Source organism: Microcebus murinus, chromosome 18 (assembly GCF_040939455.1).
Source record: "Microcebus murinus isolate Inina chromosome 18, M.murinus_Inina_mat1.0, whole genome shotgun sequence".
In the NCBI taxonomy this organism is placed as follows: Eukaryota; Metazoa; Chordata; class Mammalia; order Primates; family Cheirogaleidae; genus Microcebus; species Microcebus murinus.
Window position 1 is genome coordinate 31,346,560 of NC_134121.1, and position 18,162 is coordinate 31,364,721.

At 37.2% G+C, this 18,162-nt stretch overlaps 1 protein-coding gene across 5 annotated transcripts in view; it reads left to right on the forward strand.

Moving 5' to 3' along the window:
• Window positions 1-18,162, forward strand: part of TRIM37 (tripartite motif containing 37) — a 138,237-nt gene that overhangs the window by 74,810 nt on the left and 45,265 nt on the right. For all 5 annotated transcript variants that reach the window (XM_012767486.3, XM_075994421.1, XM_075994423.1 and 2 more), the window contains exons 14-17: window positions 3,104-3,218; window positions 4,119-4,334; window positions 5,987-6,123; window positions 14,444-14,529. In XM_012767486.3, coding sequence (XP_012622940.1) covers window positions 3,104-3,218; window positions 4,119-4,334; window positions 5,987-6,123; window positions 14,444-14,529 — 554 coding nt within the window. The remainder of the gene's footprint in view (window positions 1-3,103; window positions 3,219-4,118; window positions 4,335-5,986; window positions 6,124-14,443; window positions 14,530-18,162) is intronic.

An 18,162-nucleotide genomic window follows, 5' to 3' on the forward strand; every position in this document is an offset into this window, starting at 1 on the left:
GGAAGACAGTTTTTCAACAGATGGGGGAAGGACTGCTCAGGGACTGGCTGTAAATGCAGATAAAATTTCTGCTCCCTCACCTGCTGCTCACCTGTTGCTGTGAGTCCTAGGTTTCATGGAAGGAAATTTTTCTGCTGATAAAGGAGGTGAGGGATGGGGGGGTGAAGCTCAGGTTCCTAACAGGCTACTGACATACTAGGACTCAGCCTGGGGATTTGGGGACCCTGGATATACTCCTAAATTTCTCTTTTTCTGAGCTCTTTGTTCTTGAGCATGCTAGATAAATGAGTTGCTGTCATATCAATGTTTACTATTGGATATATTCTTTGTGGATTTTCTGGGAGTATAAACAGGTGAAAAATTTTCAGGGTTGGGAAATACATTCATGTTTTTGTCATATTTTCTTTTAGAGGGATTATTTTAGTTCTATGTTATAACTTTTCAGGCTTTTGATTTTTAATTATTCACCAAGAGAAATAATTGGTTGCTATTTCATGCTTCACCTGTAGAGAGGATTGCAAAATTATTCAAACATCAATTTTACTAACCTACAAAGAGCCATTTTTTATATCCTTAGTCCTTTCCTTATTGGAGTCATAGTAATGTTAAATCTTCTGGCTGTGTCAGAGAATTTTCTTTTTTTAATGCACTTTATTCTGGCCTATAGCTTTTTAATTAGGCCATCCCTGTTTATAACAAAGCCGTTATTTATAGACTTGTATATTAGTTTGGGAACATATTCCTATTGTGATTTAATTATTCAGCAGCATTTCTTGAGTCTGTACCCTGTGCCTGACACTGGGCTGATAATAAAAAAGGAGTAGAAATGCTTTTGTCCTAATGGAACTCAAGATGAAATGGGCAGATAAAAACAGAATTTACTACTCTATAAAACAATGTTGTAATAGTGGGATAAATAAATTGCTGTTGGGTTCATGGAGGGGTCTTCTAATTGTCCTATTACTCATATTTATTTAATGAGAGATTGTTCAAAATTTAAACCTCATTTAGTTCATGATTCTAGTGCAGGGTCCTCAAACTTTTTAAACAGGGGGCCAGTTCACTGTCCCTCAGACTGTTGGAGGGCTGGACTATAGTTAAAAAAAAAAACTGAACAAATTCCTATGCACACTGCACATATCTTATTTTGAAGTAAAAAAGCAAATGGACAAAAACACCCACATGTGACCCTTGGGCCGTAGTTTGAGGATGCCTGTTCTAGTGGAATTTTGTATGTACTAATTAGAAAGTTATTTAAGGCTTTTCTATAGCTTTATATAAATATATTTATTTTATTCTTTCATTGAAAGAGAAAATTAAATTTTACCTGCTGCTTGCTTTTGTTTTAATGGCACAAATATTTAAAATAATGTGCAGAGTTGACCCACAGTTTCATTAGTCATTCAAAGAAAATTGATTTGAAGGTCTTACTCTAATGTCTTTCTAATGAGTACTGTCCTAGGCAGTATCCACTTAGATGATGGTTGAGTGAATCATCTCTACTCTCTCATGAATGAGTATCCTTGACTAAAATTAGATATCTACTGCAGATAACTATTAGGTGGTTAGCAGTTTCTTAAACTAGGTGCAAAATCCTAGAAAAAACTAAATAGTAGCTAACATAAGAGTGGTAGGGTGGAAGGGCTTGAAGGGGTGAGAGATGTGGACTACCAAATTCTTGTGTCTGGTTCTTCTTTTCCATAAAAACACCTTTACGGATGCACCACAAATGTTTTCACTATTAATGTAATCATGTTAGGCTATGTAACGAAGGTATAGGTTTGTTTGCTTTAATAGGCATTAGTTTTTTAAAAATAGAAATAACAGCTGGGTGTGGTGGCCCATGCCTGTAATACTAGCACTTTGGGAGGCTAAGGCAGGAGGATTGCTCGAAGGCAGGAGGATTGCTCGAAGCCAGGAGTTCAAAACCACCCTGAGCAGCATAGCAAAAGCCTGTGTCTACAAAAAAATAGAAAAGTTAGCCAGATGTGGTGGCACACACCTGTAGTGTCAGCTACTTGGCAGGCTGAGCAATAAGGATCACTTGAGTCCGGGAGCTTGAGGTTGCAGTAAGCTACGATGACCGTAGCCCAGGCAAAAGAGCCAGACCCTGTCTCCAAAAAGGGACAGTAACTTTGGATAGATCAAGATTCTATCACTTATCTATTAATTTAATATAAAAACAGTATTCTTTTATCTCTAATCCTAGCTGGGACACACCATATTGTATTAATAATATAGGGAAAGTTTTTGTTTTGAGACAGAGTCTCACTTTATTGACTGGGCTAGAGTACTACAGCATCAGCATAGCTCACAGCAACCTCAAACTCCTGGGCTCAAGGGATCCTCCTGCCTCAGCCTCCCAAGTAACTGGGACTATAGGCAAGCACCACCACACCTGGCTAATTTTTTCTATTTTTAGTAGAAACAGGTCTTGCTCAGGTTTTTTGTTTTTGTTTTTGTTGTTTGTTTTGAGACAGAGTCTCACTCTGTTGCCCAGGCTAGAGTGAGTGTCATGGTGTCAGCCTAGCTCACAGCAACCTCAAACTCCTGGGCTTAAGTGATCTTCCTGCCTCAGCCTCCCGAGTAGTTGGGATTACAGGCACTCGTCACCGCGCCTGGCTAATTTTTTCTATATATTTTTAGCTATACAAGTGATTTCTTTCTATTTTTAGTAGAGATGGGGTCTTGCTCTTGCTCAGGCTGATCTCGAACTCCTGAGCTCAAACAATCTACCCACCTTGGCCTCCCAGAGTGCTATCATTACAAGTGTGAGCCCCCTTGCCTGGCCAAGGGTGTTTTGATTTTAAGCTGCTGTCTGAAGGGATTGAGGATATAGTTTTTTTTAGAGCATGTAAGTAACTCTTTGGGGGACACTATAAGTACAGATTGAACTGGACAGCTGACTTTTCAGAAACATACCTCATTATAATTTGTGGACTACATGTATAAATAGCAAATACCAGGAGCTTTCAGTTCATTTGAATTTTGGCTCTATAACATAATTAAATTAACCAGAATTGCAGAATGTATAATTATAGATTTAAGGCTAGATTATGTTTTATTGTTTGGATTATTTTTTATGTGGAATTATTCTTTTAAGGTTTCAGGTACGTTCACCAACTTTCTTTCAAAAATGTCGGGACCAGCATTGGTATATTTCTCAGTTGGAAGCTGCACAGACTAGTTATATCCAACAAATAAACAACCTTAAAGAGGTAAGGAAGTAACGTCTATTTTTGGTTTAGTGTTTTATACTGTCCTTTTGGCTTGTTACATTTGTAATTAGATTTTGGATATTTATTGTTTGTAATTTTGTTTAAAAAATCCAATTATCCTGTTCCCTGTCCTTGTCACCTTTGAGCCTCTAGTTCTGCACTGTCCAGTTTAGTAGCCACTAGTCATATATGGCTATGTAAATTTAACATAATTAAAAATTTATTAATAGTTCTTTGGTTGCAGTAGCCTCATTTCAAATGCTTGTCTTAGGCATTGCAGATAAAGAATGTTTTCATCATTGCATAAAGTTGTATTGCATAATATTGGTCTAGTTTTAGGTAAACTCTTTGTGTTTCTCTCAATTACTTAACTATTTGCTATCTTTAGTGGACTCTAAGATATAGAATAATTGGAAGTTGCCCCATCTTGAATTCTCACTATTGTTGAATGAGCACTGGGGAAGATCAGTTAATGAATTTTTATTTTACAATGGTAAACTAAATTATGTAAGGAATGTTTCTTTCCCCCTAATGAACTTGGGATGTGGTTGGAGGTTTGGAGTGCTGAGAGTGGTTAATAGATGAGGGAGGAAAATATGAATATATGAATAAATACATACTTTCAGAGATTTTCATGCTAAGTGTAGTATTTACAACTGCCTCTATTCACTATACAGTTTGCTAATTATCTGTGATCTGTGTAGCTTGGGCTGGATATGAAAGAAGGAGGATAAGAATAATTTATCTTTGTCACAGATTTTTTTTTCATAAAAGGCAGGAGGGATTGAGAGAAATCGTTTTAGGAACATCTGGATGCAATTTTTTTTTTACTTGTACCATTTTTTACTGTGCCAGTGAGGCACTGCTTATGACCTTTTATTTGTGTTCTTGTTTTAAAAGAGACTTACTATTGAGCTGTCTCGAACTCAAAAATCAAGAGATGTGTCACCACCAGATAATCATCATAGCCCCCAAAATGATGATGCTTTGGATACACGAGCTAAGAAGTCTGCATGTTCTGACATGCTTCTTGAGAGTGGTCCTACTACAGCTTCTGTAAGGGAAGCCAAAGAGGATGAAGATGATGATGAGAAGATTCCGAATGAAGATTATCATGTAATAATTAGGGCAATTTTAGGTTTTTTTGTGTGTGTGTTTGATAAAATAACTATAGGGTCATGGCTTTTAACATATAATGTATTGATGCAGTAGGCTGAAAATCTTGTTCATTGATTTTCATTATTGTATGTATGCCTTTATGTATAAGTCAGCAGTTGTTGAATCAAATCATTTCAAGGTTCTAGGCCAGGCGTGGTGGCTCATGCCTGTAATCCTAGCACTCTAGGAGGCCGAGGTGGGCAGGTCGTTTGAGACCAGCCTGACCAAGAGCGAGACCCCATCTCTACTAAAAAAAACAGAAATTAGCTGTACAACTAAAAAATAAAATAAAATAAAATAAAATAAAAAATATATATAAATTAGCTGGCCATGGTGGCGCATACCTGTAGTCCTAGTTACTCAGCAGGCTAAGGCAGGAGGATCACTTGAGCCCAGGAGTTTGAGGTTGGTGTGAGCTAGCCTGATGCCATGGCACTTTACTCTAGCCCAGGCAACAAAGTGAGACTCTGTCTCAAAAAAAAAAAAAAAAAAAAAAAAAAAAGCTTATAAAACAGATTGTAGTGGACATTCTAGAAACCAAAGTATAAATTGTGGATTTAAAAAATATGTTCTATTTTCCATTCACTTAAACTAGTCGATACTTTATCATTGCATATATAGGTAGAATGATTTTTGGGTTTGGGAGATTGCCAGGTTTTGTCCCAGCTAAACAACAATCAGAATAAGAATTCAAGAATTGGTTGCTATTTTTAAGTAAAATGGGGATGCTGAGATGAGTGAAGGTGTTTTTGTAGTAGTTGCTATTTTTTAAGATGAAAGAGAGGCCAGACATAGTGGCTCATGCCTATAATCTTAGCACTTTGGGAGGCTAAGGTGGGAGGATCGCTTGAGGCTGGGAGTTCAGGACTGGCCTGAGCAAACTAGCAGGACCTCATCTTCATTAAAAATTAGCTGGATGTGGTATAATTCACCTGCTGTCTTAGCTACTCCATAGGTTGAAGCAGGACAGGATGATCACTTCATCCCAGGAATTTGAGGTTCAGTGAGCTATGATGACACCACACCTGTAGCCCAAGTGGCAGTGAGACCCTGTCTGGAAAAAAAAAAAAAGGAGAGACTTCAGTTTTATGTTAAAATGAAGGAGCCAGTAGGGAGAGAGATTGAAGATAAGGTTACTAAGGAGATAATAGGGGTTGGCATGGAACACTCAGGTTTATAGCAGTTAACTGAGTAAAAGGAAAGGTGATGTTTATGGATAAGGCAGCTGAAAGCTATGGAAGTTTATGCTTATCAGCTTGTATTTTTTCTGTGCAGATAGATGACAGTGTTATTTAATGACCTTCAGGATGATAAAGGTTAGGCAGAACTTGTTACTCTGTGAGGAACCTTACTCGAAGTTGACATGGAACATATAAAGTGTTTCCAGTAACATTGAGGGCCCAGTTGAAGCTGGCAACCATAAAAAGTAGTAGTACCAGTAAGTGTGGTTGTGTGAATTTCTCTACAGGGCTCAGCTGCCTAGGCACAGGAGCAGAGAATATAAATCTGGTAACTTTTTTCTTTGGTGCTTGGTTCATGGGCTGGATACAGTGGTTCAACTGAGTGGAAATATTTGGAATATAAATCTTGTTTTCTTTGCCTCAATCCAGCATGAACTGTCAGATGGAGATCTGGATCTGGATCTTGTTGGTGAAGATGAAGTAAATCACCTCGATGGCAGCAGTTCCTCTGCTAGTTCCACAGCAACAAGTAACACAGAGGAAAATGACATTGATGAAGAAACTATGTGAGTATCCCACATTAACTACCACTATAAATACCACTATCTAAGTGGTAATTATTAGAAGCATATTTACTAACTCAGGCTTAAAAGTGGGGATATTCAGCCATATTCTGAAAGAATCAATAGCCAGTTTTCTCCCTCTCATCTCTGAGTTTTAAGCCCAGAATTTTTGTTTTAATTTAACTTTTTATTTTTATTTTTTAGAGACAATCCCTCATTCTGTCTGCCAGGCTGAAGTGATCCTCCTGCCTCAGCCTCCTGAGGAGTTAGACTACAGGTGTGCACCACCACTTCTGGCTGATTTTTTTATTTTTTGTTGAGACGGGGTCTTGCCATGTTGCTCAGGCTCATCTTGAACTCTTGGCCTCAAGTGATCTTCCTGTCTCAGCCTCCCAAAGTGCTGACATTATAGGCATGAGCTATCGGGCCTGGCCTATTTTAACTCTTAACTTTTAGTTTTGAAATTACTTTATACTTAAGAAAAGTTACAGAAATATTACTCAGAATTTTCATATGACCTTCACATAGATTCCTTCCCCAAATGTTAATAATTTGTTTCTCTTTTCTCTGTGTATAATTTTTTTCTGAGACACTTGAGATTAAGTGAATACACTTCTCATAGGGTACTTTCTATAAATAAGGATTTATTTTCTTTTACCTAACTATAGTATATCAAAGATATAGTTATCAAAATCAGGAAATTAACTTTGATGTAATAGTATATTAAAAATTTTGCCAGTAGGCCAGGTGCGTTGGCTCAAGCCTGTAATCCTAGCACTCTGGGAGGCCGAGTCTGGTGGATCACTCAAGGTCAGGAGTTCGAAACCAGCCTGAGCAAGAGCGAGACCCTGTCTCTACTATAAATAGAAAGAAATTAATTGGCCAACTAAAAAAAATATATATATAAATTATCCAGGCATAGTGGCACATGCCTGTAGTCCCAGCTACTTGGGAGGCTGAGGCAGAAGGATCGCTTAAGCCCAGGAGTTTGAGGTTGCTATGAGTTAGGCTGATGCCACGGCACTCTAGCCTGGGCAGTAGAGTGAGACTCTGTCTCAAAAAAAAAAAAAATTTTTTTTTTTTTTGCCAATAATGTTCTCTGTCTGGTTCAGGATCTATTCCAGGATCACATGTTGTGTTAGATCTTAAATCTTTTCAGTCTGCTTCAATCTGAATTTTTTCAAAACTTTGTTTTTCATGATTAACACTTTTGAAAAATACAGAATTGTTATTTTATAGAAAGCCCCTCAATTTGGATTAATCTGAAGTTTCCTCATGATTAGACTTTATGCACTTTTGGCAGGAATACTACAGAAGTGATGATGTGTCCTATTTAGTGCATCATAGTAGAGTAGGGAGAGCACGTGATATCAGTGTATCCCATTATTGGTGATTAATTTTGATCACTTGGTTGACGTAGTATCTGCCAGGTTTCTCTAAAATTACTACTTTCCGTTTGTAATTAATAAGTATTTTGTGGTGACATACTGTGAGATTGTAAATATCCTATTTCTCATCCTACATTTGCTTACTAATTTTAACATGTTAATGATTCTTACTTGAAAACGATTACTGTGTTGATTGGCAAATGATGATTTTCTAATTCCATTATTCCTTCTACATTCATTAGTTGGAATTTAAGGAATCTTGTACTTTCTTTGTCCCAGTGCTGGCATCAGTTGTTTCACAAAAGAGTAAGGTGAGAATTTTAACACTGTATCTAACTCCCCTTCATTCTCACAAATAAGTTCCTCAGAATAGAATATTTTTACTTAATGTTCCTCCTTTAGCATATGTAACAAATTGTCTAAAATTGGTTAGGTAGTTAAAATGTGAAGCCAAGGTACCTAAATCCCTGAATCAGAAGTCATTGTTATAGTGAGATTTTTAGAGATATAAAATAGAGCTGGTTAATTTGATTCAACGTGGAAAATTTACAATTGATTCCTTTAGGTAGTGATTATGTAAAGTGAAATCCAACTTGCTGATGGCTTAAACATGAAATTCTGTCTGAATTAATTTCTTTGTTACGTCTTTTTTTTTTTTTTTTTTTGAGACAGAGTCTCGCTTTGTTGTCCAGGCTAGAGTGAGTGCCGTGGCGTCAGCCTAGCTCACAGCAACCTCAAACTCCTGGGCTTGAGTGATCCTTCTGCCTCAGCCTCCCGAGTAGCTGGGACTACAGGCATGCGCCACCATGCCCGGCTAATTTTTTCTATATATATCAGTTGGCCAATTAATTTCTTTCTATTTATAGTAGAGACGGGGTCTCGCTCTTGCTCAGGCTGGTTTTGAACTCCTGACCTTGAGCAATCCGCCCGCCTCGGCCTCCCAAGAGCTAGGATTACAGGCGTGAGCCACCGCGCCCGGCCTTTGTTACGTCTTTTGACTTTATTTCAAAATTGTTCTAAAGGCAAGTTGGGTTTTAGGTAAAACTTCCATTATAACCTTTCATTAGATTGACTTTTTAGTTCTTTTTCTAATAGAAAGTTTAACTATGTTCTGTCTACACCCATACATCTACAATAATATTTTGGTTCGAACTATTTTATATAATTCATGGTAATAACAGCACAATTAATCTTGAGCTGTTTGGGGTACATGGGAAATCATTAAATCTTAGAGATTAAAGTTAATTCCTTTTATATATGAGGAAATAGGCATACAGTTTGGATAATGATTATTATAAATAGCTTTTTAAACTAGAACACAGTCACTTAATAGATTTTTCTTTCCTTGTCTCTCCTTATTCTCCACTTTCTCCCTTATTGGTCTTTTTATGAGAGTGCTGTATGTTTTCTTCCTGCTGTTTTTTTTTTATTTTTATTTTGAGATACTTGTAGATTCACATGCATTTGTAAGAAATAATGCAGATCCCAACACTGTTTACCCAGTTTTTCCCGGCAGTAACGTCTTATTAAACAGTAGTACAGCATCACAATCAGAATATTGATACAGTCAAGATACAGAATATTTCTATCACCATAAGAATCCCTCATGTTGCCATTTATAGACACACCTACTTTTCTCCCACCTGCACCCTCTTCTTAATCCCTGGCAACCACTCATCTGTTTCCCATTTCTATAATTTTGTCATTTAAAGCATTAAAGCGGCTGGTCCGATGGTAGTGGGTTATCAGAACTTATTAACATTAGTGTCACTAAAGTTGGTATTCAACCCCCCCCCCCACTGTTAAATTTGACTGGCAAGAAAAGAAAAGAGAAGAAAAGAAAAAAATAAGAATTAAAGTTACATAAATTGAATCATACAATAAGTAACCTAAAGGGACTGGCTTTTTTTCACTCAGCATAGTTCTCTGGAGATTCATCCAGGTAATAACTAATGATCTGGGAATTGATAGTTTTTATTGCTGAATAGTATTTTATTTTCTGGATATACTATAGTTTGTTCAACCATTCACCTATTAAAGGATATCTGGATTGTTTCCAGTTTTGGCTATTAGGAATAAAGCTACTATAAATATACATGCACAGGTTTTGTGTCAACATAAGTCTTCATTTCTCTGTGATAAATGTAAATGCTGGATTATATAGTAAGTACATGTTTCGGTTTTGAAGAAATTACCAATTTTCCAGAATGGCTATGTTTTACATTCCTACCGGCAGTATATGAGTGATCCAGTTTCTCTGAATCCTGACCAGCATTTAGTGGTGTTAATAGTTTTTATTTTAGTTATACTGATAGGTTTGTAGTGATATTTCATGTGGTTTTTAATTTGCATTCCTCTAACTCTTGGGCTCAAGCTATCCTCCTGCCTCAAGCAATCTTTAGTCTCTCCAGTAGCTGAGAGTACAGGCTGGTGGACACCTGTACTATTTTCTATTTTTGATAGAGGATGGGGGTCTCGCTCTTGTTCAGGCTGGTCTTAAACTCCTGACCTCAAGCGATCCTCCCGCCTCTTCAGCCTCCCAGAGTGCTAGGGTTATAGGCTTGGGCCAAGATGCCCGGCCCCAGAATGTAGTATCATCTGTTTAATTTACCATCTGCATATCTTTGTTGGTGAAATTTCTCTTCATATTTTTCTAATTGGATTGTTTTTTTTTTATTCAGGTTATTTTATGTTAAAAATTCATAACATGAAATTTATCATTTTAACCATTTTTAAATTCAGTGGCATTAAGGACATTCACATTTTTGTGCAACCATCACCATCATCTATCTCTAGAATTTTTTTTAATCTTCAGACTGAAACTCCATAACCATTAAACAGTAACTTCCCCTCAGCCTCTGGCAACTACTGTTATGTTTTGAGAATTCTTTATACATTCTAGCTGTTAGTCCTTTGTCAGATATATGCGTTGCAAATAATTTCTCCCACTCGGTACCTTTTCATCTCTTTAACAGGGTCTTTTACCAAGTGAAAGTTTTAAATCTTTCAGCGATGTTTTGTAGTTTTCAGAATATATATTTGGTACTTCTTCTGTTAAATGTAGTCCCAAATAATTTGTTCTTTTATGCTATTGTAAATGGATTTGATTTTTTAATTCCCCCCCCCCCCAAAAGATAGGGTCTCACTCTGTCACCCAGGCTGGAGTGTAGTGGCATGATCTTTGCTCACTGCAGCCTTTAACTCCTGAGCTCAAACAATTCTCCTGAGCAGCTGGGATTACAGGTGCACCCTACCATGACCAACTAATTAAAAAAATTTTATTTTACTTTATTTTTTTAAGTTTTTTTTTTTTTTTTTCAAGGCAGAGTCTCGCACTGTCATCCTGGGTAGAGTGTAGTGGTACCATCGTAGCTCACAGCAACCTCAAACTCCTGGGCTCAAGCAATCCTCCTGCTTCAGTCTCTCAGGAAGCTGGGACTACAGGTACAGGTGGGCAGCACATGGCCTGGCCAATTTTTTCTTTTTCTTTTTTTTTAGTAGAGATGGGGTCTCACTCTTGCTCAGGCTGGTCTTGAACTCTCACCTCAAGCAGTCCTCTCACCTTAGCCTCCCAGAGTGCTAGGATTACAGGCATGAGCCACCGTGCCCTGCCAAAAAATTTTTTTAGAGATAAGATCTCGATATATTGCCTTGGGCTGGTCCTGAACGCTTGCCCTCAAGCAGTCATTAGGCTCTCAAGTAGCTGGGATTATAGGTGCAAGCCACTATGCCCAGCTAATTTCATTTTTGGATTGTTCTTTATAAGTGTAGAAGTACAATTGATTTTTATCTATTTTGTATCCTGCAACCTTGCTGAACTCATTTATTCTATTCACTTTTTAGTGGATTCTTTAGGATTTTTCTATATATAATCATTTCATCTGTGAATAGACTTGGATTTACTTTTCCAACCTGGATACCTTTTTCTTTTTCTTATCTAATTTTTCCAGCTAGAATATCCAGAATGTTGTTGATTTGGTGTGAGTGGACATCCTTGTCTTATTCCTAATCTTAGGAGGAAAGCGTCCTGTCTTTCCCCATCAAGTATGATATTAACTGTGAGATTTTTGTAGACACCCTTTATCAGATTGAGGAAGTTCCCTTCTGTTCCTACTTTGTTGAATGTTTTTATCATGAAAATGTGTTGGATTTTGTCAAATGCTCTGGAGTTTTTGGTTTTTATTCTGTTGATATATATGGTATATTACATTAGTTGATTTTTGAATTTTAAACCAACCTTGCCTTCCTAGGATAAATTCCACTTGGTCATAGTGTATGGTTGTTTTTATATGTTGCTGGATCCTGTTTGCTAGTATAGTCATCCCTTAGAATCTGTGGGGAATTGATTCTAGGACCTCCCTAGGATACCCAAATCTGGGGATGCTCAAGTCCCTTATATAAAATGGTGTAGTGTTTGCATATAAGCAATCAGTATCCTCCCATATACTTTAAATCATCTCTAGATTACTTATACCTACTATAATATAAATGCTGTGTAATTTGTTTTGTATTGTTTAGGGAATAATGAGAAGGGAAAAAGGTCTGTGCATGTTCAATACAGACTTTATTTATTTATTTATTTATTTATTTATTTATTTATTTATTTATTTATTTATTTATTTTCATGCTCTGTCACTCAGGCCTGTATAGTGGCCTGTTCATAGATCACTCTTACCTTGAATTCCTAGGCTGAAGTGTTCCTCCCATCTCAGCCTCCTGAGTAGCTGGGACTACAGGCACACATCACCACACCCAGCTAAATTTTTTTTCTTTTTTAATAGAGATAGGGTCTTGCTGTATTGCCCAGGCTGGTCTCGAACTCCTGGCCTCAAGTGATCCTCCCTTCTTGGACTTCCAAACTTTTGGGATTATAGGCATGAGCCACCGCACCCAGCCAGCAATTTTTTTTTTCTTAATATTTTTCATCCTTGATTTTTTTGAATCCATGGATGCAGAACCCATAGATACAGAAGGCTGACTATATTTTGTTGATGCTCTTAGTAGTGTTTTATATTTCTCTGAGGCTTTGTTCTCTAGCCTGCTTCTCCCCCCAGACAAAATTTCTGAGCCACCATTTTGAAGCTAGAGTTGTAGGGACAGAGGTGTCCTTCTCCTACGTTAGAAGCTGAGCTAAATGGGTGTTGGGGACTATAGCCTTAACTCTTCTTAGCTTGCCTTTTCAGGCCTGGGATCTCCACTTTATGAATAAGCTGGGGCAGGGGTGATCTGGGCCCCAGCATTTTTATCATGCTGTACCCAAGTAGACCCTTTATTCTGTGAGTGGGTCTGGGCAGAAGAAGCGAGCTCCTACCTTGTGGCCACGTATAGCTGGACCTATATCAACAACAGGTAGCTGGGGACAGAATGAGAAATACTGATGTCTTGCCCCTCCTAGAAATTTAGCCCTTCTCTCAGGAGCTGCTGGAAATGGGAGGCCTACATTCTTGGCTGTACCAGTCTGGAGTGGGATTTCTATATTAGGGGAAGAAGAGTGGTTTTGGTTCAAATACTGCAGGTATGCAATGTCTTTACCAAATTTTACAGCTTTTCTTGAGTAAATATTTCTTCATTTGCCATCTGCCCTTCAGACTGTTTCCAGAGTCTTTAAATGGTTGTTTTAGAAATAATTTTAACCAGTTTCACTAGAGTGCAGTCTACAAAGCTCCTCATACTGTCTAGCTGGGAACTGATCTTGAGATGTCTTTGAATATCCAAAACTAGTGTTGATTTATAGTATTCTAAATAGTACTTTGTTGTTTAAAATAAAGTAATAGTGAGTGTTTTTTAGTATGAGAGACTTTGTGAGGTCTTCTAGGAAGCAGTACCCTTCTTTCTGCAATTTTTTTTTTTTTTTTTTTTTTAGACAGAGTTTCACTCTGTTGCCCAGGCTAGAGTGCTGTGGCGTCAGCCTAGCTCATAGCAACCTCAAACTCCTGGGCTCAAGTGATCCTCCTGCCTCAGCCTCCTGAGTAGCTGGGACTACAGGCATGCGCCACCATGCCCGGTTAATGTTTTCTATATATTTTTAGTTGTCCAGCTAATTTCTTTCTATTTTTAGTAGAGATGGGGTCTCGCTCTTGCTCAGGCTGGTCTTGAACTCCTGACCTTGAGCAGTCCTCCCGCCTCAGCCTCCTAGAGTGCTAGGCTTATAGGTGTGAGCCACCATGCCCGGCCCTTTCTGCAATATTTCAGAAAAGAACATTTAGTCATGTACAGTAATTTGGGCTTTTAAAAAAATATTATGTAGTGTTTTAAGCCTAGTTTACTACCATTAGGTTACGAATTCTCTGAAGCTATAATCTCTTTTTACAGTGATTCTTAAAGCCATTTTAAAATTTAAATGTTTTAAAAATTAAATGCCAACGTATCTTGATATTTTTCAAAGGCTGTTTGAATATTAACACTACTTATATTTGTGATAATGACAAAAATCTTTCTAATCATTTTTTATTTTTATTTTTATTTTTATTTATTTTTTTTTTTTTGAGACAGAGTCTCGCTTTGTTGCCCAGGCTAGAGTGAGTGCCGTGGCGTCAGCCTAGCTCACAGCAACCTCAAACTCCTGGGCTCAAGCAAACCTTCTGCCTCAGCCTCCCGGGTAGCTGGGACTACAGGCATGCGCCACCATGCCCGGCTAATTTTTTATATACATATCAGTTGGCCAATTAATTTCTTTCTATTTATAGTAGAGACGGGGTCTCGCTCTTGCTCAGGCTGGTTTTGAACTCCTGACCTTGAGCAATCCGCCCGCCTCGGCCTCCCAAGAGCTAGGATTACAGGCGTGAGCCACAGCGCCCGGCATCTAATCATTTTTGTATTTAGAAATATTCTATCCTCACAGGAGAAAGCTATGCACTATTATAAAATTTGTTGAGTTGTGACAAATCATTAATTGTATTTACTCTATGAGCATGATGAATTTTGTGTCTATTTAGGTCTGGAGAAAATGATGTGGAATATAACAACATGGAATTGGAAGAGGGAGAACTCATGGAAGATGCAGCTGCTGCAGGACCTCCAGGTACAGAGGCCAAACCTACCCCCTACCCCACCCTCACCCTAAGCCATTCTGTCTCTGCTTTTCTCTGACCATATCATATTGTAATAGGTGGTAGCCAGTGCTGTACATGGCTGATGGTGTTAGAAGTGCTCTATCTTATAGTAGTATGGATTTTAGTATTTATTACTAATTATATTTAAAACAGTAATAATAGCTAATATTTTTAAAATGTTCTTTTTGTACGAGGAACTATATGAAGTACTTTATGTGCACCTTATTTCATTTATTTATAAAATTCTATGAGACAGGTTCACTGATGCATACATAGAGAAATTAAGCAATTAAGAAATTGCCAATTTTTCACAATTTAGTAAATGAAAGAGATTAATTGGATCCCCAGGTTTCTCTGGGTCCAACATCCATATTTTATACTATTCTTTTTGGTATACAAATCTTGTTTTTATATCTTACTTGGCTGTAGAATGATCTGAATAGAGTCATTGAATCTTGGACTTAACAAAGGATCTTTAGAGAGCTCATTTTAGGTCAACAAAATTCAGAGATTTAAATGCCTGATCACAGAGCTAGTTGTTGGTACAACCAGACTAGATCCCTACATCCTCTTGTTGTGGGACCCTGTTTTTCCCCAAAACCATACTATTCCTCCTGGGATGAACTGACTTACATAGTGAGTGTTTTTTGTGTTCTTGGATCTGTTTAATTAAGTATGTGAATCTTGGTTAGAAGCTAGCTTTATACTGCTTCTACATTACCCGTGTTGCTCTCAGTATGAACACTGGTGTGTTCTTTAGTTACTGAAGCATGTTAAAGATCTCTTAAATACTAGTCCTCACCATTTCAACTTCCAGCCTAAGCCCTTCCTACACCTCACTTTAATCCTGGGTGATTTCATCCACACCTGTGTTTCAGTTACTATCTGTATGCTGATTAGTCTCCAAGTTCACTCTCTAGCTATTATTTTTCCCATGACTTCTAGACCCATAGAGCAGTCTTAGTGTGACTCAGCACCTCCCAAACAGGAATCATGTTTCCATCTGCCAGCCTGCCTGTCAGCAGTAGCTGCCATCTTAGTGACTGATAGTGCTATAAATTCTTTACTTCTTCCTCTCTCTCAAACTCTGCCTTCAATGTATTACTAAGATCTGTTGGTACTGCCTCCTAAACAGTGCATAAACTCATTTGTTACTCCCACTTCTTTGCCATTCCTAGTCCAGGTCTCTGTTTTTGTTTGTTTGTTTGTTTGTTTTTTTATAGAGACGGGGTCTCGCTCTTGCTCAGGCTGGTTTTGAACTCCTGACCTTGAGCCACAGCGCCCGGCCTGTTTTTTTTTTTTTTTTACAGCAGCTTCTCATCTGGGTTCCTTGTATCCATTATTTCTCTTCTTCATTATATTTCCCACAGCATGAATTCAGGATGAGGGTTTTTTCCCCCTTCTAATTAATATCTGCTCATGTCAATTCTCTACTTAAAAACCCTTTATTGGATTTCATTTATTTATACCATAAAATCCAAACTGTTTAATATGGCACACAAATAGTTCATGTCCTGGTTCCTGCTTATTTCTTTAACAGTACTTATTCCTCTGTGTCATTCTTTAGTCAGGAGGAACTTCTTTCAGCTTCTCAAATGATCCTTGTTATCTCTCACCTCTTTGCTTCCCAACATGTTCCTTCTACCTTTCCCTTATCCTGGGCATAGTCAACTCCTAATCCTTCATTTTAGCTTACATTTCCTTTCTTCCTGGACACCCTCCATGACTGTTTACTTTGGGTACCTTTTCTTGCTCTTTCAGATTAACCTATTATGACATTTATTAAACATTGTAATTGCTTATTTAGCTGCCCATTTTTCTTGTTCATCTCTGAGCTCAAGCCAGGATCATGAGTGTCTTCCTCACATTTGTATTCCTAGCATTTAATGCAGTATAACAAGGGGTCATTTACTATTTTCAGATAAATGTTGAGTGAATATACTTTATTACTAATTGTTGGATGTAATTCCAACAATTACATTTAAAAAGGTTTTAAAAAGTATGGAAAAATTCAGACTATATCTGTGCAAAATGGAAGATGAGTGTACTGAGTCAAGGCAACATAATATTTTTTAGCCTTGTGTGTGTTTAGTTAGGCCTACTTTCCTCTCTTAAACTGTGTGGTAGGAAAGTTCTCATATGTAACATTTTTACACATTCAAGGTAAACAGATTATATTTTGTTAAATTTATTCATCAGATATTTACTGAGCATTTAACTTGAACTGTGCATTATTTTACTGTCTTTAGATATAGTGTTGAATAAAATGATACCTGTGTTTGAATAAAATGATACCTGTGTTTTTATGGAGCTTATGTTCTAATTCTAAATATTGTAATTCAGGCACTATATTCTAGGAATTGAGGATATAATAATAAAAGAAACAGTTTATTTTTATCATATTTTATATTTTTGGCAAACATTTGTTGACTATCATGCCTATTTCAAGATTTCTGGAATATGTAACAAAAAAAACTTACTCTTAAGTAATTTATAACCTAAAACTAAATAGATACATGAACAATTAGATGGAATATGACAGTACACATATAGAAGAATTCAATTATTTATTTAGATACTCCCTTCTCCAGGAGATGGAATGTAATTTCTCACCCCTTGAATGTAGGCTGCGCTTGATGACTTGCTTCCAAACAGGCTTTCGAATAGGACAGTGTAAAAGGGGAAAACATAACTTTATAGTGGAGAAACTTGGCAAACATTATCTACCCAAGTGATCAAATTTAGCATCATCTGATAAATCATGTACCCTTGATATGATGTGTTGAGAATGGTACTTTATGGTGTCTTCCTCCTGAATTCCCATAAAAATAATCTAAACATAAGGAAAAAAATCACACAAACCCTAATTGAGGGACATTGTACAAACTATGTGACTTGTGCTGCTCAGAAACAAGGAAAATCTGAGAAAGTGTCACAGACCAGAGTAGCCTAAAGAGACTTAACCAGCTTAAATGTAATTTAATATTCTGAATGAGACTCTGGAACAGAAAAAGAACATTAGGAGAAAACTAATGAAATCTGAATAAAGTATAGAATTTAGTTAATATTATATCAATATTGGTTCATTAGTTCTTATAAATATACTATAGTAATGAAAGATGTTGACAGTGTGAAACTGGGTGTTGGATATACAGGAACTCTGTATTATCTTTTCACCCTTTCTGTAAATCTAAAAACTATTGTAAAACAAAAAGTTTTTTTTAAAAAAATAAGGCAGTGAACAAAAGCTGGATTGGCGTGAGGTGGGGTAGAGTGTGGAAATGCTTTTTTGTTATATGCTAATTATGAAAGAATTCAAGCCTGAAATGGTTAATGGAATATTTAAAAAACTTAAAATATTCTAGGAGTGAAAATGGTAAGAACCCAAAATAAGACAATAGCACTTGGGATGGAGAAGAAACTTTTTTTTTTTTTGAGACAGAGTCTTACTCTGCTGCCCAAGTTAGAGTGCTGTGGCATCAGCCTAGTTCACAGCAACCTCAAACTCCTGGGTTCAAGCAATTCTCCTGCCTCAGCGCCCCACCCCGGCCGCAGTAGCTGGGACGACAGATGTGTACCACCACGCCCAGCTAATTTTTTCT